General features: G+C 40.1%; 1 protein-coding gene across 1 annotated transcript in view; it reads right to left on the bottom strand.

The window, feature by feature from the left end:
* Window positions 1-26674, bottom strand: part of LOC135462562 (cytoplasmic aconitate hydratase-like) — a 39726-nt gene that overhangs the window by 9826 nt on the left and 3226 nt on the right. The window contains exons 3-14 of the mRNA XM_064739787.1: window positions 20418-20586; window positions 19621-19758; window positions 16179-16346; window positions 10230-10299; window positions 9510-9693; window positions 6389-6528; window positions 4308-4479; window positions 2693-2793; window positions 2095-2223; window positions 1453-1600; window positions 1095-1230; window positions 432-516 (exon numbers count right to left, since the gene is read on the bottom strand). Coding sequence (XP_064595857.1) covers window positions 432-516; window positions 1095-1230; window positions 1453-1600; window positions 2095-2223; window positions 2693-2793; window positions 4308-4479; window positions 6389-6528; window positions 9510-9693; window positions 10230-10299; window positions 16179-16346; window positions 19621-19758; window positions 20418-20586 — 1640 coding nt within the window. The remainder of the gene's footprint in view (window positions 1-431; window positions 517-1094; window positions 1231-1452; window positions 1601-2094; window positions 2224-2692; window positions 2794-4307; window positions 4480-6388; window positions 6529-9509; window positions 9694-10229; window positions 10300-16178; window positions 16347-19620; window positions 19759-20417; window positions 20587-26674) is intronic.

Genomic DNA, 26674 nt, shown 5'->3' with positions numbered 1-26674 from the left:
ATCTGGTTCCATCCACTAAGGATGCTGTCAGGTTCATGGAAACCAGACTGGCGAATCTGGTTCCATCCACTAAGGTTGCTGTCAGGTTCATGGAAACCAGATTGGTGTATCTGGTATCCATCCACTAAGGATGCTGTAAGGTTCATGGAAACCAAATTGGCGGATCTGGTTCCATCCACTAAGGTTGCCATCAGGTTCATGGAAACCAGATTGGTGGATCTGGTTCCATCCACTAAGAATGCTGTCAGGTTCATGGAAACCAGATTGGTGTATCTGGTATCCATCCACTAAGGATGCCATCAGGTTCATGGAAACCAGAGTGGTGGATGAAAAGAACATTGATTCAAACCAACCACCTGGTCGAGGCCCTGATAATAAAATCAACTGACAGTTGTGGCGAACATTTGTGGATGTTCGCTGTGGCTACTCACTTTCTCTATTGCGTCTGCCACTGGTTCAGGCAAAGGACCACTGTTCCCTATGCACGTCATACAGCCATACCCCACAATGTCAAACCTGGAAATTAAAAAAAAAAAAAACAAATTCAGAGAAACTATATTTCACACTAAATATACAAATGTTATGCACTGATCATGCTGGTTTTTGTACTTGATCTGAGGTTCGACACAGTGATTTATTTATTTATCTGATTGGTGTTTTACACCATAATCAAAAATATTTCACTTATACGACAGCCGCCAGCTTTATGATGCGAAGAAACCGGGCAGAGCCTGGAGGAAACCCACGACCATCTGCAAGTTGCTGGTAGACCTTACAATATACGGCCACAGAGGAAGCCAGCATGAGCTGGACTTGAACTCACAGTGATGACATTGGTTGGAGGCTCCTGGGTCATTGCGCCTCAATGGCTTGCTGGGCCCTCTACACAGTGAGACTACCAACAAAATATTGTACGGAAATCGAAGAAACTCCTAATAAAAATCCCATGCTTTGCATGAAAGCAAGGGATAGAAGTGGTTCCTATGTAAGTTATGCACCCATCACAGTTACATTTCAAAAACAGGCTAAAACAAAATCCTCAAAAAACACAGAATCAACAAAGAAAATTTATCAAGAACCATTTAGTACTTTACCCCAATTTCTCTAGGAAAGGTGTGACACCACTCTCCCTCAGGTAATAGGTGACCACCCCACTGCCTGGGGACAAGCTTGTTTTGATGTAGGGTTTGACCTTTAACCCGCTTTCCACAGCCTTCTTGGCCAGCAGGCCTGTAAACCACACAACAGCATTGCACATAAAACATGTTTTATGCATCAGACTACTACATCTACTGTAATACTTCAACCTTTTCACGTGTTTGCAAGGTGTTTATCCAGGAATACTCTGAAGGCATTATCCTGTGTGAACTGATAAACTTATACTTTATGTGAAGCCCTTTAACTGTAATTCAGTGTAGAGATAACGAAGAAAAAGGGAGATAATTCACCCACCTGCACCCAGCATGACTGAAGGATTGCTGGTATTAGTGCAGCTGGTGATGGCAGCTATGACAACCGAACCATGTGACAAAACATACTCCTGGTTCTCAAACACGATAGGCACAGACAGGAACTGTTTGTCTGACGGTATGGCATACCCCTGCAAAGGGAAAATTTTATATTTGTTTAATCATGTTGTAGTAACAAAACCAATTTTTCGCCAAACATAGACTGATTCAGTGGCCTAATGGTTAGGGTGTCGGCTTCGAAGTCAAGAGACCCTTGATCAAACTGAGGTCGGGTCATACCTAAGACTTTAAAAATGGTAATTGTTGCTGCCTTGTTTGGCACTCAGTACTGAGATGTTAGAGCGAGGAAACAGTACTCGCTGACCTGGTGTCGGTATAATGTGACTAAAAAATGTCAAATGCAACATTAAACCCCATGCATTCATTCATTCTTCACACGTGGACAAGTCTTGAAACTAACATGTGTCCATCACGATAAATGTGTTAATACGAGATAATTTGATAATCTGAATGCACTAACCTCTTCTTAAAATGAAAGATACAACCTAAACAGTCAGGGTTAGGCAAAGTGAGGAAAATCAATCCCTGTCCTGCAACAAAATTTAAGCCACATAACAGCACCAACCTTGAATCCCAGCTTGTTGTTGAGGCAGTGGTTAAAGTCTGTCTTCATCTCCGACACAGCCACTTTGTCGTGGGGACGTTTGGGGCCTGAACAACATGGCGCCACAGTGCTTAGGTCTAGCTCAACAATCTGGCAACACAGAATGTTAAATTGAAAGTAAATAAATGTCAAGGGATTGTATGAAATGACTGACCAGTTGCAAGCATTCTAACCAGTATTTTAAACATTTAGGCGAGCTGAAGTTCATATTTTTCCACCTGAGGTGATGATATCAATCTTACTTGATAAGGTGAACCTTACAGCCCTTACCTAAACAGACCTGTTAAACCTTATGTTTACCTGGTTATTTACATGTAGCTATAAAGATTTGGGAGAACTGAGTTACCAGACATGACAGACCAATACCAGGTTGCCAGGCAACGGAATCGATTGTCAGAAATAAGTCTCAAGAAAGTCTGAACATACCTCACCCTTCCTCCAACTTACAGTAGCCATTACCAGGTCTTATGAAGTCGGTTGATTTTCGTTTCTCACATTTTAAATGATAAAGTCTGAAATCAGGCAATTGGAGGAGAATTCCTATGCCTGCAGTACTCACCTGTGAGAAGACAGGATCCTCTTCAGGGTTGCCATAGTGACGGAACATCTTTGTGGCCTTGAGATAAGCCTCAATAAAGGCAAGCCTGTCCTCTTCACGACCTGTTGTTGTCAAAAGAAAATGCATTTTGACAGCTTTGCATACATTTATTTATTTATTTGATTGGGGCTTTACGACATACTCAAGGATATTTCACATATACAACGACAGCCAGCATTATGGTAGGTGGAAACCGGGCGGAGCCTGGGAGAAACCCACAACCATCCGCAGGTTGCTTGCAGACCTTCCCACGTACAGCCAGAGAGGAAGCCAGCATGAGCTGACTTGAACTCACAGCAACCGCATGGGTGAGAGACTCCTGGGTCATTACACTGCACTAGCGCGATAACCAACTGAGCCATGGAGGCCCCCCTTTCCATAAAGATAACAATTATTCAGAGATTTATTTGGAGCTTGGTTTCTTTTAGAAATGAAGTTTTGAGTATGCTAAATGAGGCTGGGCCAAGAGGGGAGTTACAAGTTCGAACACTTTGTTTGCCCTAAAGCGAAAAAAATAGTGCTACTAAATCATGCGCCCTGTTGAAAATGTTAGGCAACTATTTTACAATAACGCCCACGTCTAACAAAAGTTTCTCGAACTGTTAATCACAGTACACGAGCAATGGAGAAAACAAAGGAGCTGACCATTTGAGAGCTTGAGAAATTCATCAAGGTAGAGATGTCATTTGTGTCTTCGGGACACAGTGATACATCTGATCATTAAATTAGGGTCAACAAAGATTGCCTAACATTTTTCAAAAGTCACATGATACAGTTACACTGTTTTTACCTTTGACAATGAAAGAATTTGAACTTCAAACTCCTCTATTGCTTTTGTATATGTTTTTGTAAACACCTAATGAATATGAGGCCACAGCATCGTTGCTACATGTCATACTCATTATTCTTTTACCTAGGTATGTAAAAACCAGCACGCTTTCCCAGGAACATGTACCTAATTCTTCAAAGTTTTCGCATAGGAAAGAGCAACTTTCAGTGCAATTTATGCACATTTACAAAAACTACAGTAGCCAGATTGACCACTTTCAGGGCTTCGCAAAAAGTATAATTTTATCAGTCCACACAAAATAATGCCTTCAGAATATGCTTGAATAAACACCTTGCAAACATGCGAAAAGGTTGAAGAATTACAGTACTATGTAGCCAAATCAGCAACAACAGGACATAATTCTGGTATCTCATTGGTCAAGGAAGGATCGGCTGAGGTGAAGGATCGGCTGGGCTTAAGGATCGGCTGGGGAGAAGAATCGGCCGGGGAGAAGGATCGGCTGGGGTGAGGGATTGGCTGGGGTGAAGGATAGGATGGGGTGAGGGATCGGCTGGGGTTAAGGATCGGCCGGTGAGAAGCATTGGCCGGGGTGAAGGATCGGCCGGGGTGAAGGATCGGCCGGGGTGAAGGATCGGCTGGGGAGAAGGATCAGCTGGGGTAAAGGATCGGCTGGGGAGAAGGATCGGCCGGGGAGAAGGATCGGCTGGGGAGAAGGCCATGCTTAAGCTGACTGAATCAGCGAGGGCGGGGTGTTCATGTAGGGACAAATTAGCACAGCAGTCTTACCGGTCTGTCTGAGGTACAGTATACTTTTCTCGTCCACAGGGAAGTAACCGACAGTAGCTCCGTACTCCGGGCACATGTTTGAGATTGTTGCTCGGTCTGCAATGGACAGCTGCTCCACTCCAGGGCCAAAGAACTCCACAAATTTACCCACTACTCCGATAGAACGTAAATGCTGAAATGGAAAAACTAGATTTGTAGAGTGACTAAATTATAGGAGCACAGCGTAATGACCCAGGAGCCCCTCACCAATGTGGTCGCTGTGAGTTCAAGTCCAACTTATGCTGGCTTCCTCTCCGGACGTATGTGGAAAGGTTTGCCGCAACCTGCAGATTGTCTTGGGTTTCCCCGGGCTCTGCTCAGTTTCCCTCCAGCATGCTGCTGGCCATGCTACACTTGAACTCACACCGATCCCTTTGATGAAAGGCTCCTCGGTACATGTGCTGCACTAACACGCTAAACGCTGTGCCACTGAGGACCCTAGGAAGAAAATCAAAGGGGAACAGTCAGATATATACAATAATCACTGAAATACACGGTCCTCAACATGGATCCACTGTCAAATAGCTTGCTTGCTGTTTTATTATTATTTCATTACTTGGTTCATTGGTGCTTTACTCCATATTCAAGAATATTTCACTTATACGATGGCGGCCAGCATTATGGTGGAAGGAAACCGGGAAACCAACAACCATCCGAATGTTTCTTTATTTTAAGGATTAGGGTCAACTTCAAGATTACTTTGGGTGTCCCATTGTAGCAAGCCTGTTCCAATGCTGATACACATGTATTTCCACTATTCATAAATTAAAACCGCTGCCTCAATGGAATGCCATGCTGAATACACCAGACATGGTGCAGCACTCGCTCACCATATACAAGACGTCCCATTGTACTAACACAATATACACGACGTCACATTACACTGACACCATATACAAGACGTCACATTACGCTGACACCACATACCAGACGTCACATTACACTGACACCATATACCAGACGTCACATTACACTGATACCACATACCAGATGTCACATTACACTGACACCACATACCAGATGTCACATTACACTGACACCACATACCAGACGTCACATTACACTGTCACCATATACAAGACATCCCATTACACTGACACAATATACAAGACGTCACATTACACTGCCACCACATACAAGACATCCCATTACACTGCCACCACATACAAGACATCCCATTACACTGACACAATATACAAGACATCCCATTACACTGACACAATATACAAGGCGTCACATTACACTGACACAATATACAAGACGTCACATTACACTGACACCATACACAAGACATCACATTACACTGACACCACATACAAGACGTCACATTACACTGACACAATATACAAGACATCACATTACACTGACACAATATACAAGGCGTCACATTACACTGACACCATGTACAAGACGTCACATTACACTGACACCATACACAAGACGTCACATTACACTGACACCACATACAAGATGTCCCATTACAATGACATCATATACAAGACGTCACATTACACCGACACCACACACAAGACCTCACATTACACTGACACCATATACAACACGTGATGTAACAAACTTGGAACACCACTGTCGGGCACCAAATAAGGACACACAGTGGACACTTGACATGTTTGATTGATTTAATCATTTATTTGATTGGTGTTTTACGCCATTCTCAAGAATATTTCACTTCTACAACAGCAGCCAGCGTTATGGTGGGAGCAAACCGGGCAGAGCCCAGGGGAAACTCACAACCATCCGCAGGATGCCGCCAGACATTCCCATATACAAATGACATGTTTGAATGTGGGCAACTGCATGTATGGTTTTAAACAAGAAGACATGGTTTTCAAATGATATCCAATCAAAATACATTCTCTTTCGTAACAGCCTTGTGCCTCAAAAGCCATATTTCAAGCCACAACAAGTCTTTCCTGGGCCAATAATTAATCTAGACTTTTTCACATACTTGTGCATGTAAATGTCACACAATAAGCTATTGTTATCCAAAGGTTCTAGTCTATGGGGCAGCTTACACATACCTTGGTGATGGTTAACACAATATCTGTTGACGTTGTCAGATTTCCCAGAGTTCCTGACAACCTGTACCCTACAACCTCAGGCAACACCATAGAAATGGACTGGCCCAACATCACTGCCTCAGCTTCTATTCCACCTACACCTGAAATGGAACACGCCAGATTCAGTTCATTTCCAGGGCAAACAATGACTAATTTTGATTAAATTAAATGGACATCCACTAAAAGTTGTAAGAAGAACTGGTTTATGGTCAATGACAACAAAGCTCAGAGAAGAGAATTTTCTCCATCAACATCTAGCAGACCTCCATCAGAAAACAATTAGTTTTGGTGAGTGAGTAAGTGAGCTGTACGTAACAATTTTGCAGTCATATGACGACGACGGAGCCGTTAGAGTGCATGTAATGTGCCTCCTTGTTGCAGGACGTATTTCCACCGCTCTTTCATCTAGTGTTGCTTCAGTGAGACAACTTACCGAAGGCAAGTAAGCCATGCCGCCCCAGCCATTATACTGATACGAGGCAACCAGTCATTGCACTATCCCCTTCATGCTGATCGCCAAGCGAGGAAGTTGTAATTTTTTTAAGGTCTTAGGTGAAACCCGACCCAGGTTTGAGCCTGGATCTACCACTCCCGCCATGAGTGCTCTACCAACTGTGCTATCGGGGCCGGCTGATTAGTTTCGGTCACTTTGGTAAAAGATTAAATAGTTTGAAAATCCTGATTTCAAGTAAAACATGCTGAAACAAGCTGGTCAGCTGCTTATTCTCCACCCTGAATCTGCAAGAGGGCTCGCCAGCATGCATGATACAATTATCAGGCTGCCTCAATGGAACGTCACCGTGTCTGAATGAGTGAGTGAGTGAGTGAGTGAGTGAGCGAGTCCTTAGGGTTTAACAAAGTACTTGACAACTTTTCAGTCACATGACAAGGAAGGAATCCTTAGAGAGCATGTAATGTGCCGCCTTGTTGCAGGACAGATGTTGCTCTTTTATCTAGTGCTGCTTCATCGAGATGCCTTACCGAAGGCAAGTAAGCCGCAACGCCCGAGCCATTATGCTGATATGGGTCAACCAGTCATGCCCTTTGATGCTGAATGCCAAGTAAGGAAGCTACAACATCCTCCTTTAAGGTCTTAAGTGTGACTCGACCCAGGAATAATCCTGGATCTACTACCCCGCTAAGCGAACGCTCTACCAACTAAGCCATCGGGGCAAGCCCAAACACGTGTGAAGGACAACAGGCTGCTCCCCTCACTATGTGCCATTACACTGGTACTGGGCTAATGAATGCCTGCCCTGTCCTGTTCATGTATCATAACGACCAAATAAGTATGAAGAAACCAGAGAGAGTGGGAATGTAAAGCTTTCACTGGTGCGTGCATGTGCCGTAAATTGTTTATTTATTAGATTGGTGTTTTACGCCATACACGCCAATATTTCATTGACAGCGGCTAGCATTATTGTGGGAGGAAACCCACGACCACCTCCAGCTTGCTGGGAGACCTTCCCACATACGACTGGAGAGGATAAGCAGGAAACCATCTTAAACTCAAGCGACAGCACTGGTTAGAGGCTTCTGGGTCTCAGTGCTGCAGTAGCACGCTTACCACGAGGCCACTTTTTAAAGGGATACAGTGGTGTTGTAATGCCTTACCCCAGCCAGCCACCCCCAGGCCATTGATCATGGTAGTAAGGGAGTCTGTTCCCACCACACTCTCTGGGTATATCAGACTGGTGATGGATGGTAACCCAATGTGTGAGGATGGAATGTCTGGTTGTGTATGTGTCAGGTGTAGTGTACAGTCTCTACTGCCTTACCCCAGCCAACCATCCCCAGGCCATTGATCATGGTAGTATGGGAGTCTGTTCCCACCACACTGTCTGGGTAAAGCAAACTGGTGATGGATGGTAACCCAATGTGTGGGGATGGAATGTCTGGTTGTGTACGTGTCAGGTGTAGTGTACAGTCTCTACAGCCTTACCCCAGCCAACCATCCCCAGGCCATTGATCATGGTAGTATGGGAGTCTGTTCCCACCACACTCTCTGGGTACATCAGACTGGTGATGGATGGTAACCTAATGTGTGGGGATGGAATGTCTGGTTGTGTATGTGTCAGGTGTAGTGTACAGTCTCTACAGCCTTACCCCAGCCAACCACTCCCAGACCATTGATCATGGTAGTATGGGAGTCTGTTCCCACCACACTGCCTGGGTACAGCCAACTGGTGATGGATGGTAACCTAATGTGTGGGGATGGAATGTCTGGTTGTGTATGTGTCAGGTGTAGTGTACAGTCTCTACAGCCTTCCCCCAGTCAACCACCCCAAGGCCATTGGTCATGGTAGTATGGGAGTCTATTCCCACCACACTGTCTGGGTAAATCAGACTGGTGATGGATGGTAACTCAATGTGTGAGGATGGAATGTCTGGTTGTGTATGTGTCAGGTGCATTGTACAGTCTCTACAGCCTTACCCCAACCAACCACCCCCAGGCCTTTGATCACGGTTGTATGGGAGTCTGTTCCCACCACACTGTCTGGGTACAGCCAACTGGTGATGGATGGTAACCCAATGTGTGGGGATGAAATGTCTGGTTGTGTATGTGTCAGGTGTAGTGTACAGTCTCTACAGCCTTACCCAAGCCAGCCACCCCCAGGCCATTGATCATGGTAGTATGGGAGTCTGTTCCCACCACACTGTCTGGGTAAAGCAGACTGGTGATGGATGGTAACTCACTGTGTGGGGATGGAATGTCTGGTTGGGTAGGTGTCAGGTGCAGTGTACAGTCTCTACAGCCTTACCCCAGCCAACTACCCCCAGGCCATTGATCATGGTAGTATGGGAGTCTGTTCCCACCACACTGTCTTGGTAAAGCAGACTGGTGATGGATGGTAACCCAATGTGTGAGGATGGAATGTCTGGTTGTGTATGTGTCAGGTGTAGTGTACAGTCTCTACAGCCTTACCCCAGCCAACCATCCCCAGGCCATTGATCATGGTAGTATGGGAGCCTGTTCCCACCACACTCTCTGGGTACATCAGACTGGTGATGGATGGTAATGGAATGTGGAATGTCTGGTTGTGTATGTGTCAGGTGTAGTGTACAACCTCTACAGCCTTACCCCAGCCAACCACCCCCAGGCCATTGATCATGGTAGTATGGGAGTCTGTTCCCACCACACTGTCTGGGTAAAGCAAGCCGTTGTTGTTGAAAGTGACCCGTGCCAAGTATTCCAGATTGACCTGGTGGACGATGCCAGAGCCCGGCGGAACTATCAGCATATTCTTCAGAGCCTTCGCCCCCCACTGCGAAAACGCAACACAATACATGTATGTAGTCAGATATTATAGCTTGAGTTTTTCATTGTCATTAACAATTTTTCAGTCATATGACGTCATTAAGGGTGTGTACATGTAATTATGTGCCTTCTCCTGACAGGGCAAGTCCATTCCGTCTAGGTGCTAGTGTCACTAAAGTATCATGCCGAAGACACCAGATATGACACCACATCCAGGCACATTATACTGACACAGGGCCAAATTTTCATGTTTCCTTACTGTAACCTCTCTGTGCTGAGCGTCAAGTGAGGCAGCAGCAAGTCCCAATTTTGATAGTTGTTACTGAAATGACATTGTCAACTTTTATTAACTAACAAGATGTTCCGATTCTGTAGAAACATGGAAAGGTATCAACATTTTCTTCATTCACAAATACCACTGCTGCGATACAAGTACGGTATAATGAGTGCAATATTCTTCAGTGAACACATCGATAATTTCTTGCCAAAATTTATAGTAATAAAACGTTGTAACTGTTTTAAGGTTGCTATCTTCCTACATACCTTGAGAAAGACAAATCTCTCTTTGTTTCGTTCAAATTCCAGCTCTTGGTTCCGTTGGAGTGCATCAGCACTGAAACAACAAAATAAATATTTTGAAAGGTTGGTTATTAAAAAAACTTAAAATTGTTCCTGAAATGAAAAACCTGAAAAAAATGACTCTTGGCCTTGGAACCAAATCTTTGTCCACACATTAAGGAGCAAGCATCCTCTTGATGCAGTTATATTGTCATTTTTTTCATTTAATAAACAGGATTCATAACATCTCTGCAATTGTAAACTCAACAGTGTGAATCGGTTTTAGTTCCTATCAGAATTCAAGGCCATAATACTCAACAGCAAAAGAGAAAATGAAAAAAAAACACAAACCAGGGGTTTGGGAAAGAAGCAAACAAAACAGCAAGATGTAAAATGATCAAAAAAAAAAACACAAACAAACAAAACAGAAGACTTTGCATGAACTGGTCAGCGCCTTACATGTATTTCTATGATTCATAGCATAGAAGTTAATGAACTCTGTCAGAAACCTGCTCTATAGTACTATAATACTCTAAAGTGAGAGAAGCTGCAAGTGCAGACGCAGGGACAGGAGTGGTAGTTAACAGACGAACAGTCAAGTTCACAGGTTTCCAAGGCAACATGAATCATATTTCAATAATAACCCAGATATCCATGACCAACGCAAGATTTCTTTGCATTGCACAGCGTTGTCACCAACAATTGAGCAAACTTGAGTCTCAGTCACTCTCAAGAATTTGCATGGCCTTCAGCATTATACATGTAGTTTCTTGTCGAAAATTTAGACAAAAATATACATAAAAAACCTAGAACTGAGCTGAGCACTGGGTTGCCAAGAAACACAAAGGTTGATCCACTTCTTACATAGGTATACACGAATATTAGCTTTTTGTTTTAGCCCTTGTATATGTACAGTTGTATGACCCCTTCTGCTCTTCTGCCCCTATAAGTCTAGGTCTTATTGTTTTTGTTAATGACACATGTATAGTGTATATACAAGTCTATACAATCTCAGCATCCTAGACAATACCAATACATTACTACATTAAACTTTCAAAACCAGAAAGAGGACATAAAATGATACTTTTGGTATTTGATCACCTTGGTTTTGCTGATAAAAAAAAATTAATCAAACTGCACTAAGAACTGTACAAGTGGCTTTATCAGGTAGATGAATCAATCCGAATCAAGCAAAAAACAGGAGTTCTAGAATGTTAAAACTTAGGCGAAAATACAATAGATTATTATGTCAATTTACATTAATTTATTTATTTATTCGATTGGTGTTTTATGCCGTACTCAAGAATATTTCAGTTATAAGACGGCAGCCACACTATGGTGGGAGGAAAACGGGCACAGCCCGGAGGAAACCCACGACCATCCGCAGGTTGCTGGCAGACCTTCCCATGTACGTATCATTGTGCTAACAATTCATGGAGACACTTGTTTGGGCTGAGTCACTATGCTTGACAAAAAAAAAAGTTAATTTTCAATCAAGGTGTTCCAGATTTTTTTTTAACATTATAAGAATAATGCTGATGAAGATGCATGATAAAGTCAGGACAATACTTGAAGTGGTACTTTAGTCCAAAGAGAGGCTAGGCGAAAATATTAAACTGAGTTGATGGATACTGGGACATATGGAACATAGCTATCACAAGAGTTCAAAAAAAAAAATAAACAATGAATCACACTATTTAACTCCTATCATGCCTATAGGGTAAGAGTCAACAAAAACAAAATCCTCGTCAATGGTTTCCATGAAATTTTCCTAATGTGACATGATAATTTCCTGATGTGACATGATAATTTTCCTGATGTGACATAATATTGCTGATGTGAGATCACAATATTCCTGCTGTGATGTGATAATTCATATTCCTTATGTGACATGATAATTTTCCTGATGTGACATAATTTTCCTAATGTGACATGATAATATTCCTCATGTGACATGATAATATTCCTCATGTGACATGATAGTATTCCTCATGTGACATGATAATATTCCTTATGTGACATGATACTATTCCTCATGTGACATGATACTATTCCTAATGTGACATGACAATATTTCTCATGTGACATAATATTCCTCATGTGACATAATATTCCTTATGTGACATGATAATATTCCTTATGTGACATAATATTCCTTATGTGACATGATAATATTCCTCATGTGACATGATAATATTCCTCACGTGACATGATAATTTTCCTTATGTGACGATGAATCCTGCAGGTATGACGTTGAGTATAAAGGCATTTGAAAGTACGATGTCATTGTGTTTTTTTTTTTTTTTTTTTTTTTTTTTTGATTGGTGTTTTACGCCGTACTCAAGAATATTTCACTTATACGACGGCGGCCAGCATTATGGTGGGTGGAAACCGGGCACAGCCCGGGGGAAACCCACGACCATCCGCAGGTTGCTGGCAGACCTTCCCACTTACGGCCGGAGAGAAAGCCAGCATGAGCTGGAATTGAACTCACAGCGACCGCATTGGTGAGAGGCTCCTGGGTCATTACGCTGCGCTAGCGCGCTAACCGACTGAGCCACGGAGGCCCCGATGTCATTTGTGGCTAAATGTCAGTGATGAGTGCTGTCAAGAGTTCTTGTATTAAGTCATACCAAGCACAATTGGAAACGACAGAAAACTTGTTTCCGTATTATCCTACCAAACTAACAGCAGCGGCTTTAATACAACGCACTTTTCTTTTCGCAATTTAAGAAAGGAATCAGACTATCTCAATCTTTATCATTTAACCTTGCTTTTGGGACATACATGCCTTAACACTAAAGTCGATTTTAATTCATTTATTTGTTGCATTGGTGTATTACACCATACACAAGAACATTTTACTGATACGACGGCGGCCAGCGTAATGGTAGGTGAAAACCCAGAAGAGCCCAGGGGAAAGCCATTAGCCATCCGCACTTTGCTGGCAGAATTTCCCAAGTTGAGTAACTCTAGGTTTAAATTTAAATACACGTGTACAGAGGTTTTCTTTCCAATTTCTCAGAAACGGTTCCATCCAAAACTTCGAGAATCCAAGGCAATTAAAATAATATCTAAATAAGCACGTTCTCTAATTTCAGATCCAGATCTACACGTCTTTCTGGAAATTACGTGGATCAGAGAGTTTCACATCATGCATACGCCTATGAACATGAAATCTCCAAATTCTGTATACTTTTCTATGCATCGAAACCTGCATTATGTGTTACAGTGGCATTTAGAGGTCGGGTGTGACAAGACAGTGAAGAGATTGAAATGCATGCATGTGCAGAAGTAAATTGATAGAGAAGTGCTATATCTATAAGAATCTCTCTTCTGTCATTTCATTTTGCGGTACTAGCATGACTAGATTTTGGTGGCGTCCCAAAAATCTATGGGAACCCATTTAGATTTGGATCAAATTAAAATGAAATTGACAAGTCCCTGTGTGTGACCGACAAGTGAGATTTCAGAAACTTGCCCTCCTCCACAACAAGCCCTCAGTACTGACAACAAAATGAATACACATATATATGAACACTGTTCTATTCACCTCAGAAAAAATTCTAATACACTCTGTCCGATGGCGGAGCATATAAAAAGCTTAACTTTCTATTTTTCCGATGTTGGACAGCCCAGTGTAAAGCAAAATTGCGCACTATGAGACAATCAGTACGAGCACTGCCAAGTTAGTAGATTTCACTAAGTAATGTGTCCGGCAAGATTCATTTCTATAAACCCTATAACCATGGCCTCACATGAAGAATTTATAATTAAAAGTTGATTTACCAAACACATTTGACAAAACTGTTTAGGTCCCTGTCGGATACCCTCTAAATAACTCAAGGCAAAATCATTTGTAGTTTTTCCTTTTAAACACGGGGGCCTTCGTGGCTTAGTTGGTTAGCGCGCTAGCGCAGCGCAATGACCCAGGAGTCTCTTACCAATGTGGTCGCTGTGAGTTCAAGTCCAGCTCATGCTGGCTTCCTCTCCAGCCGTACGTGGGAAGGTCTGTCAGCAACCTGCGGATGCTCGTTGGTTTCCCCCGGGCTCTGCCCGGTTTCCACCCAAAATAATGCTGGCTGCCGTCGTATATTCTTGAGTACGGCATAAAACACCAATCAAATAAATAAATAAATAAATTTTAAACACACCAAAGAAAACATAGCAATCCAGTCCTCGTTATAAGGGTGAGCGAGGGGATCAGAAAGTCATTCTCCTGGATTATCAGCCAGGACATTGAAATACTGATCACCCCTTTATAGGTCAAGGTCATTCTTTTCAAAGGCTTTACTGTATTCCAGAGGGGGGACGTCACCCTCTACACAGTATGGGATCCCTAAACACACATACTGGCTTCACATTCCGAATAGATAGGTCCTGTATCAACAGATGTATTTTTTGGTACATCTATCTACGTTGCCGCATAAAGATAATGGGCCACGTTGTACAAACTATATGTTTTCTTCATTTTAAGAATCGGGTTTGATCGTGTTTGAAAGAACACTCATACAGAGAATTGTCATGCATATGTATTGATTTCAATAATGTTTTTTTGATTGATTTCAACGTGGCAATAGTGTTAATTAAGATAATAATCATTAAGCTACTGTCAATATTCTGAAGTCCTTTTTCAAACCATGTGGGTCCCCAAACTCCTCACAGGTGTGAACATTTATTTGGGATTGTGAAATGAAACATTTCATTGGTCACACAATTTTCACTGAGCCAATCATAGGTCACATTACATACGAGTAGTCTACGCTCATTGACACAAGCAGCCATTTTCATTTTACCGACATCGGTGATCAGTTCTTTTTCTATTTAAACTCGCACAAAGTTTGTGCAGATTTTCCTGTAAGTAAGATAAATTTAGCTATTTGCAATCTACTAAGAGCACATTCTACTTGCAAACGCATGAAATTATTGTTCCCCTGGAGTTTACATGGTGATCAAAAATTCGTTCCCCTGAATTTACATTTAGGAGATTGACAGGCGATCAATCAGTTTTATCGCCTCTTATGTCGTGGCCTGAAATCTGTTTTGAAACAACGACAGGGCTAGGTATGTCACTAGCTAGTGTATAATACATGTATGAATGTGGAATGAAGACCAAGGATTATCTATTTGTATCGAAGTATGTGTACTCTGTACAAGGTTAGAGCAAGCACAGACACTACAAGGACTACAGCAGAGTGTATCAGGGTAAGCAGGTGCACAACAGCCAGTAACAACAGACCAATGCAAATCAATCTTTATGTGAGAGTGACTGAAATTAATGAATAACAATGTATGCATGCTTTAGATATTGTCTTAATATATATGTATGTCAACAATGCTAACGAGGCACTCAACTCGAAATGAAAACTTACAGGAATTCATTATTGTAGGTACTTCTTAGAAATGTCTTCTATACCGTATCAGACATAACATCACAATCCACAGAGTGCACTACCAGTAACAGATTGCATTACCAGTAACAGACTGTATGAAGCTCATTGCGATAAAGTTAACAATTAATAGCTAAATCTAAAAGTTACAGTTAGTCCTAGACACTACAAGAAGCAAAAGTGAACAAACACAACAAGCCAACTTGCTGGATGTAGCCTACCGGATATGTTTTTCAAGTTATACATCAGTTTAAATATTTGATAAAGATTTTTTGGCTTATAAAGCTTCATGTATAGTAGTTAAGCAAATATGAATACATGTATTTGATGAATGAATGTAAATACCTAAGTTTTGAAAAAAAAAAAAAAAAAGACCAAAATTATGTGTACTATTTTCAATATTTAAACACTAAAACTTTCAAACAATAACAATTAAAAAGCCAAACTAAATATTTATTTGCCTATACTGAAGCAAGGGAAAAAAATGTCAAGAAAACAATACTGGAAATCTCACAACAGAAAATAAAATATGTGAAGAACAGACCCGTCAGTTTTGAGGCCGTGAAAAGGGCAAGTTTCGTCGAGGACAGGGAGCCCCGAGTTTACACAGACACTACAGGAGGCGGATTTAGCGTTGTAGCCGCCGGGGTTGGAACATGGCTTAGCCGACGCCCCTCCCCCACCCCCGGGGTTTGGGGCATAGCGCAGCAAGCTGAAACAAAGAGGGTACCATGCATGTACATTGCCCCTTAGAGCAAAGATTAAGTTGAAGTGTGCTTTTGTTGTTGGGATAATGTTCTTTGTTTTTCTTTTCTGAAATGTTTGGATACAACGAACCGACTTTTCCAGTGTGAATACTATTGCATTCGGCGAGTATCACACTCTACGTTACCCGTTTGCCCACAAAACATCATCGCAAAGGTGGGAATTCAGAGCATTGAGCAATTGGCCTGAGTTGCCTCTGGTGGGAAAGGCTGCCCCCAGAGTAGCATTGTAGTCACCTATTCATGGAAAATCACTATGTTGTATGCACAAGTATGTTATAGCCTGCAGGCCATATCAACGCATTAACAGACAGGGAAATGGACATCACATTTTTTAGTACTAGGGATGGAGATATTTTATTTGGTGTTCACACACATACATGTAGTTAAACATGGTAATCATCCATTTTATTTTTCTCTCCACGGGTAGTACTACCATCTCCAATAGTTGTCTTTTCTACTGATTCAAGAGTGCCAAATATCTTGCTACACAGATGCACATTTCCTGAGTTCAAACATAAATAGGGGCCTCCATCGCTAAGTTGGATAGTGCGCTAACGCAGTGAGTTCACGTCTAGCTCATTCTGGCTTCCTCTCCTGCTGAGGAGAGGGAAGGTCTGCCAGCAACCTGCGGATGGTCGTGGGTTTCCACTCGCCATAATGCTGACCGTCATAAAGGTGAAATTTTCTAGAGTACGGCAAAAAACACCAGTCACATAAACAAATAAATAAATCAAACATAAATAAATAAATAACAAAAATCCCTTGCACAGGGAATACTGATCACAGAGCTCAGCTCAATATGGTGTCTTACTTTGAATCTTTAATTCAATAATAATTTAATCTATATACTTTATAAGATAAAATGCAAAACCAATCTTATTGCGAAACACAGCGAACAAGAGAAACAAAACTAGTGATTTGCTGTCAAAAATGGCTTGAGAGTGAATCGACCAGGTGGAACACACATCACAGCCAGCTCAGGACATAATTACATACAGCTACTTCTCATCGACAAGTTAATAAGGTGTGACAACAATTCTGTGCAAACCTTTTGTGAATTGAGATCCAGCAAAGGTCCTAGAAAACCTGCATAACAAATTAGCCACTGTCTAATAATCTTACAAAATGAGGCTAGAACAACTGTGCAAACATTACAATATGGGTACGAAAATCACAGTTTTTTTGTTCAGAATGGCCAGCGCCTCCTTTAGAAAAGAAAAACTGAAGGTTCTCATTCCAAAACTTCCAAAAAAAATAACATGGAGCCAAACTGAAACGATACTCTTGCAGATCTTTCAAGTCTATGAACAGAAGATATATTGAAACCAAACTCTTTATTGCTAAACCATCATCTTTGTGATTAAATTACTTGATATATGTAGTTTTCATACGGTTTGATTACGTGTATCATGTGTAGTATTGACTCGTGTTTACGACAAAGCAGTTCGACATGTAAAGGAAGTTACAGATTTCCCCGGAAGCTAGTCACAGGCCATAATTAACCTTTGTACGTGTACAAAGATGAGCTCTATTTTCTGACAAATACGTATAAAAAAGAAAAAAAATAGCACAATGTTGATAATACTGTTGCATTACACTGATATTCTTTTGCTACACTGTAATTACTGTGATTCTTCATGCATTTTGCATGTGCGCAAGGTGTTTATTGAAGCATATTCTGTACACATTATTTTATGTACACTGATAACCATGATAATATGATACTTTTTGTGAAGCAATAAAAGTGGCAAATTGTCGTTTTGTCTCCAAACTAAACTTAAAAACGGGGCATAAATTGTCTTGTCGTCGTCATACGACTGAAAAATCGTTGAGCACGACGTTAAACCCCAAGCACTCACTTGCTCACTAAACTGCAATGAATGTTGTTCTTTCATATGCGAAAAGGTTGAGGAACTAGGGTATGTCTGCAAATCAGCTTTATGGCTGGAAGGTTGAGTTTCTGATACAACAGATAAGGTGATGATATCACCCAAGTCTGCATGTAAATGTAACCGGGAACCCTCAGTTTATCATACTTTATTCATGTTAATGGTTCTCAAGAAGAGTTTTACAAAATAAAAGAAAAAAAACACACACAAGAGAATCGCCGTATTACAAAATGTTCCTCTGAAAATTTTATTTAATATAGTATTATTTGCAGAAGAGGTCAAATGGTAGGACAACTGGGCTGTTAATATTTGGGGGAAGGTGATTACCATGGTTACGGGGATAATAGGTGGAACAACAGAAAACTTTTGAGTGTAAACTCTTTGGCCAGTTAAGGTAAAAATAGCCCTTACTGTATCATGTGACCTATCAGACATGGGAGGCAACTGTTGTTGACATTAATCTATCAATCACCTGTCTCATCATATTCCACAGGTGCAACAGGCTTGAGAAACTTCTCAAAGTTCACAAACGTTCAGCTTCTCAATTTTCTCCATCATTTGTCAACTCCAAATAATTTTTTTTTTCAAACATCCACGTTTTTGTAAATGTAATGAAACATCAATCCCTCACATTTCTTACAATTCAAATGGACCCTTTTTATTTTTAAGCCATTATAGCTCAAAGAGATAAAACTCACCTACTCATATACAGAATATGTATCTTAAAAGACAGTGTCTCTGTTTTGTCTCCCAGGGAAAAGGCAACCAACTCCATAACAACAAAAAGGTACTGTACTCCAGAAACCAGGGAAGCTAGACGGAATGTTTACAAATATGGTGGAACAGAGGAGGTACCATTGCTTAACAAGAGCTTTACCACATATAACGTAAATACTTTATTGGGTATAGCGGAGGACTCCTCAAAAAGTCAAATATGGAAGCCACACAAAATTTTAATTAGATTTGTATTAGAGCCTCCAATCCACCAAGACCGGCAAAGTCATGACATATACATCACGCATATTGCTCATGACTCCGGAACGTATGGAGGCTCAGAAGTTCCAAACGACTGTAGAACGCATCATTTTCTTCTGTAACGTTGCAGTGCGTATGTACTTCATATATGTTTCATGAGCACGCATACACCGACAATTGTGATGTAATAAAAGAAGAAAAAAAAAATGAGTTCATAGCTATGGGCAGTCTTTATGCAGATGAGAACGAGTTTGAATGAGTTAGCCACTTCATGCCATTACGTTCATGTCCATCCCCATCATTAAACCCTTTTTAAAGGTAACAGTTCTGAAACTAAGGCCTCGATCACACCCACCTTCTGGCGACATCCACCTGTACTGAATGATCTATCACAAGATCCGCTGGGCATTTAGGATTGATCTTCTCCGGATCACCCCCCAGAGATTTGACGGCATCCCGCATGGCGGCAAAGTCAACGACGGCAGGAACCCCGCTGAAACATGTAGGCAAAATATTACGCACATCTGCATATACATAATGCATACATTCATACACAAAAAGGAAAAAAAAATTACAAATCAGTATCCTTATTTTTTTTTTTTTTCAAGAGTCATCATTTGGGTAAAATATTACATACATGTAAGGAGCACTTCCGAAAAGCGTAACAGCTGCAGCGTACAATGGCTAAGGTGGACTGCACAGCGATTACCACTTTGACAACCAGCAGAAATAATGACAAAAGCAGGGTGTGGAATCATGCCTTTTCCCATTTTATTTTCTGAGCACAATGTCCATGCATAAATCTACGTAATGCTTTTCTATCCCCACCACATTTGGACGTGCTGAAAAGGTTAGCCTTGAAATATTTGTGCATGTGGCACCGATTTTCTATTGCATCTGTCCACCTGGACCTAGTTCTCTCCTACTATTATAGACGTCATTAACAAATTGACATTCAAATTCAGCAATAACAGTGAAAATTCAAGCAGTTTCAAGGTCCCAAAATAAATTATGTTTCAACCGAAATTGTCTCTCAAATAACCATAAACGAAGCTTATCAACACAGCTGACAAATGAAGTATTTCAGAGTACAGGAAAAAAAAAAAACCCTAATAAATGCACATTTTGTGGTAGATAGAGAAATCCACTCACGTGAAGTCCTGCAGAATGACCCGCGAAGGTTTGAACGGGATCTCCACATTTTTGGTCTGATTCGCTTCCCAGTTGAGGATATTCTCTATGTCTTTGGGCAGCACCTGGAAATTGTCACAGTTCCTCACCGCTGACTCCAGCAAGACACGGATTGCAAACGGTAGTTTTTCTGTAAAAAAAAGCAACAAAGTGTTTTCATTTTTTCATGAGACAGGTGCATGGATTTAAGTCCGGAGTTTTAGTGTTCTTTCTTCTTCGTGTGTAAGTTATGTAAGTTCTGATCCTTAATTTCCCTATAGCAACGCTGTCTGTCGGATGACTGTGTGGTTATTTTCTGAATTCATTGATCTATTTTAACTGATTTATTTATTTATTTGATTGGTGTTTTACGCCTTACTCAAGAATATTTCACTTATACGACGGCGGCCAGCATTATGGCGAGTGGAAACTGGGCAGAGCCCGGGGGAAACCCACAACCATCTGCAGGTTTGTGACAGATCTTTTCACTTACGGCCGGAGAGGAAGCCAACATGAGCTAGACTTGAACTCACAGCCACCGCATTGGTGAGAGGCTCCTGGGTCAATACGTGTTTCGATTTTAAATCTACTTTTCTATGCATATGCATGAACAAGAAGACACCTCCCATTCAACCTACGGAAATTTGTACTTGTCTTTTTTTTTTTTTCTTGTGCCCAGCTAGTGCCCACTGGCTAACATAACCTTTTTCTATTATCAAAAAAGCAAGTGTCCTTTGACAGAGCTTAGAAAGCAATAGGTTTACATGTAAATGGTCTGACTTGGAAAGAGTATGGTTGACGTTGACTGAACTTTACAGAGACCATGCTGTACCCTCTGATGATCAAAGAACAACACAGCTGTCCTACATGTATGCCTGCACATGTGGTTAAATATTCACGCCTTACGGTGGTGGGAAACATGGGAACAGGGTCTCCACTAACCTGGTTGTTTTTAGCCTAAGGTAAACCACAACATTTTCCATATTCCTATCAATATTAATGAATACACTTTGATAGCTCTAAGTACATGTACATGCTTTTAAAGGTAAAATGTTTGTTTTGCCCGGGGTCGGTCTGTTTTAATCTCACCATAATGCAGGTCACTGTTGTATATTAAAGTGAAATATTCTTGAGTGCGGGTATGGCCAAAAATAACAATCAAATTAAATCAATAAATAAGCATAATTTCTCCTATCCAGGTGTATAATGTGTAACCTGAGGTAAACCACATTTACATGTTCATGTGTTTACCACTTCAGCTCAAAAAAAAGGCCACATGCTCAATATAAAGATGTATTAAAATGTGTAACCTGAGGTAAACCACATTTACATGTTCATGTGTTTACCACTTCAGGTCAAAAAAAAATCCACATGCTCAATATAAAGATGTATTAAAATGTGTAACCTGAGGTAAACCACATTTACATGTTCATGTGTTTACCACTTCAGGTCAAAAAAAGGTCCACATGCTCAATATAAAGATGTATTAAAATGTGTAACCTGAGGTAAACCACATTTACATATTCATGTGTTTACCACTTCAGGTCAAAAAAAGGTCCACATGATCAATATAAAGATGTATTAAAATGTGTGACCTGAGGCATACCACATTTACATGTTCATGTGTTTACCACTTCAGCTCAAAAAAATGTCCACATGATCAATATAAAGATGTATTAAAATGTGTAACCTGAGGTAAACCACACTTACATGTTCATGTGTTTACCAGTTCAGCTCAAAAAAATGTCCACATGCTCAATATAAAGATGTATTAAAATGTGTGACCTGAGGTATACCACATTTACATGTTCATGTGTTTACCACTTCAGCTCAAAAAAAAGTCCACATGCTCAATATAAAGATGTATTAAAATGTGTAACCCGAGGTAAACCACATTTACATGTTCATGTGTTTACCACTTCAGCTCAAAAAAAACATCCACATGCTCAATATAAAGATGTATTAAAATGTGTAACCCGAGGTAAACCACATTTACATGTTCATGTGTTTACCACTTCAGCTCAAAAAAATGTCCACATGCTCAATATAAAGATGTTGGGCAAATTTCAGGGCTTCACACAAAGTATAGTTTTATCAGTCTACACAGAATAATCCCCTGAGAATATGCCTGAATAAACACTTTGATAGCACGTGAAAAGCTTCAAAAATTACGGTAGGTATCAATCCTTGCAGATTACTGCATTTTGGCAGATTACTGTATTACCCAAATTACTGTATTTTTCAATTTAGTAGCACATGTACCAGACCAATTAAACCACGATGTTTATCATATGTAACAGCTGCATAAGGTGACACCTATTATATTTTTTCTTTCAGGTGCAAGACAACTTCCAGGATAGTACACTCTACTCTCTGATTTGAAAGAGACGATTTGTGTAAAAATTTGTGAACATGTAAAACAAGAGTTAAATCTGGTGTGGGCACGTTCCCTATACAGTCAAATAACACATATAAGTACAGTATTTCACTAAAAAGTTTGCTTTGTAAAAATTCCCTTTTAGAAGCACATAAAGGCCTGAAAACAACACACTTCTGATGCAAACAATTACATTTGTCTGGTACAAAATCAATCAAACTTCACATAAAATGCATCAATGAACCAATCAGAAACAAGCACAAACACCTGCCACTTGAAAAAAAAGCTGAACTTATGGGTAAAATACAGTATATACAGGTTGTCACAGGGACACACGCATCTAATCTACGAATCTAGATTACAAGGTCTAAAAACTGGCCCCACTTTTAGATAAGTGCGACACGAGAGCTTAAGGCACATGTAGTGTGGCCCCGAAGATACAGGTGTATAGGTGTTCACTATGTCATGTATGTGTATGTACATATATATATATATATATATATCTCAAAATCCATGTACTACTCGTCATCATATGGCTGGAAAATTGTTAAGTAGGACGTTAAACCCCAAGCGCTCACTCCATGTACTACAAACTCTGTCCTGTTATCATGGCTGGCCGGGAGGTTAATCCTGCTCACATGTAGCTACTGTAATGCATAGGCCTACATGTACTGTATGTACAATCACATCAATTTTCAGCCTTTTCAACAATTTAAAGCACTTTTCTCAGTGGCATTTATGCATGCAATGATTATGGGAATGATGGTAAAGATGCAAACTTTAGAAAACTGTGCAAATTATTTCTCTACACCCCATAGTTCAATCAGAATGTTTCAAAATATCGGTTTATACACAGGCGGTTAAAAAAAGTTAAAGATTTCGGGCACACTGTGGAAGTTAAGGAGTTTGATATACATTGAGTGCAAAAAAACATGGCATCTCATGACGGTCAAAGGGAATCCAATTCTGATGTCAGGGCTCTGTAGTTAAAACCAGAACTAGGGAGTCACAAAAACAATGTTCAACATGTTCTCACATTTCCAATTCTTTACAACTACATCTCATTTTTAAATTTCAGAAATAAGAGTTAATTGCATCCTTTATGAAGTTATTAAGTTAATGTGAAATCCCAAAAATCTGTTTACTTCTATATACATTAAACTCTCCACTAGATTCTGGTCTACTCCTGCAAAGAAAATCAACATAAATTTATTTTATGTACGCTTTTAAAAAAAGTACATGGGTTGGATTTAAGCCAATTTCAGGGCTTCACAAAAAGTACAATTTTATCAGTCTACATGGAACAACGCTCTGAATAAACACTTTGCAAACATGAGATAAGCTTCAAGAATTACAGTAGATCCAAGAAATAAAAAAATCACAAAAACAAGGCCTGTTGACCAGATTGAGCAGATGCAAGTGCACAAGGAAGTGCAAATATTAAAAAAAAAAGGCAATCAAATACAGTCCATGATGTGTGTAAATTCCTGAATATTAAATGACTCTTGCCAACGCTTTCATTATTTGTGTCATCAGGAACATCTAGGTGGATGCAACAAATGTCAAAACCAGTTCTGACTTTTAGAGTTGAGTTTTTAAATTTTGTTTCAATGGCTTATTTTTGGATTCTTTCGGTTCTGAAACTGGAACCATCTGATAACTACAGTGTCTCAGTACGAGGTCAACTGTAGTCCTTCTGCTAGTACTGTAGTCAGTTCTGTGATTAAACAGAATATAATATGATGATTTTGTTCTCAAATTTGTTCTCAGATTTATTTTCATCATCCAGCATCTAGCAGAAGCCATATTTTCAGATGGTTGTTTGTTTCTTAATGTAGGTATGGTCAACTTTCAAATGAAATGTTGATAAACTACAGGCAAATTGGACAAATGCATGGTTGACTAGGCCTGACCAAAACTCCACCGGCTTCAAACCAGTGTTAATTGTGAGCCATGGACTAAAATGTGCAACTAGATCAGTTCTCAATGTTTCACTTCACTGGGCTGGGTTGTTCAAAAACTGGTTTAAGACTTAATACCAGATATATGTTTAAGCTAAGTTTTCAATTTTGTACTTAGCCTAAAAAAAAAGGTGTAACGTTACACTGAGTATGAACTAAAACTGTTGCTTTTATACTTTGAATTTGGAAAACTGCATTGGCTGTCAAGTTTGACTAAAAATTTAAATACAAAATACGACTTAATTTATATTAGTTAACACACTTTCAAACAATTGGGCTCTGCTGTTCTCCACAAAATGCTCTAAAAACTTGAAATAAAAAAGCACATTGTCAAATGTACTTGAAGCCTGTTTTTAACTAGGCTAGCGCGACAAGGAGGTCAAAAACGCTTTAACTCTCAGTCTGCGCTAGATGTAAATCTAGCATTTTCGACCTTGAAATACTTGGCAAAACTTGCCAAAGACAGATTCAAATGAATATTTATTTTATTTGATTGGTGTTTTATATTTCACTTATATGACGGCAGCCAGCATTATGGTGGGAGGAAACCGAGCAGAGCCCGGGGGAAACCCACGACCATCCACAGGTTGCTGACAGACCTTCCCACTTACGGCCGGTTCAAATGAATATAACTTTAGAAAAACAGTGTACCCGACATGCACACTGATGTCACATCCCTGCATATGCAAGTACTGGTTTTTCAGTGGTGTAAAGACCCATTATCTCATAAAACTTTTCACAGTTCAATGTCATACTTAAATCAACATGCGATTGTAAGAACAGTCATACCGAAATAAACGTCATAATGACAAAAACGCTCTATTAAATGAGGCTCTCACAGGGGTTAATTACTCTTGTTCATTCTACAGCAGATAGTCTCAGTGGAACCGCTACAGTATTGCTTATAAAAAGCAGTTTCGAGGTTTGCTAAATAAAACATGGGATAATCTTCTACTGGGAAATTATAAGCTTCAGCATCAAAAATAATATTTTGTGACATTTATTTGCCTCTAAAAATGGATTTTTGTTGGTAAAATTTTAGGACATTCAGGGTACCTCTAGATACAAGTGTTTACATTTATCATTGCTGTCTTCAAAGTAAATTTGCCTGATGTGGATTGTACAAAAGCAAAATGGAAATGATAAATGTAAAAATTACTTGGTATAATATCATAGTTTAACAAGAAACAGAAACCATGGAAAGGTTTAGTAAACCAGTTTTTTATTTACATATATCTACAGTCAAATTAGTTGCATAACTACAAAATTTTTACCACATGCACTGTCTAACACTATGGTGTACCTGTGCTATTTTGTTTTCATTGCTTATGTATATCTACACAAGTCGCTTTAGGTACAAGAAGCATGGTCAAATATGTGAAAGCTTTATCAGGAAAGATAAACACCAGTACTGTGTGACCAGGTATATACTGATCATCGCAGTAATTCATGTACACTACAAGTTAACGGGTTACAGACAAGCTGTGCACACAGGTGTAGTGGTTCAGGGAGATGACCTGTAAGGACCTCAGAGTCTGGTCACTCCCATGTTGTAATGTGTAATAAATGCCTGTTGTTACTGAGAACGCCTTGGAGAGTTTTCCTATCTGTGTTACACATGGAATGAAGATAAATGACGGTGACCATCCCAGTCGCAATTTTCCTTAAGACCCTAACATCAGTCTTAACTGTTCCAAATTGATATGACTTTCCTGCATGGAAAATTTAAAAAAAAAAAAAAAAAAAAAAAAAAAACATAAAAAAAAGTACACCGCACCTAGAACAAAGACAGACACACATGTAAGTTAGTCCCCATGGCGTCATAACACTGTCATATCAAAAACGACGTTAACCCAAACAAAGTCAAGTGCCCGGCTACATATGTATATCACACTGCCGCC

This window comes from Liolophura sinensis, chromosome 2 (assembly GCF_032854445.1).
Source record: "Liolophura sinensis isolate JHLJ2023 chromosome 2, CUHK_Ljap_v2, whole genome shotgun sequence".
NCBI classification, from domain to species: Eukaryota; Metazoa; Mollusca; class Polyplacophora; order Chitonida; family Chitonidae; genus Liolophura; species Liolophura sinensis.
This window is presented reverse-complemented; position numbering and strand designations above follow the sequence as displayed.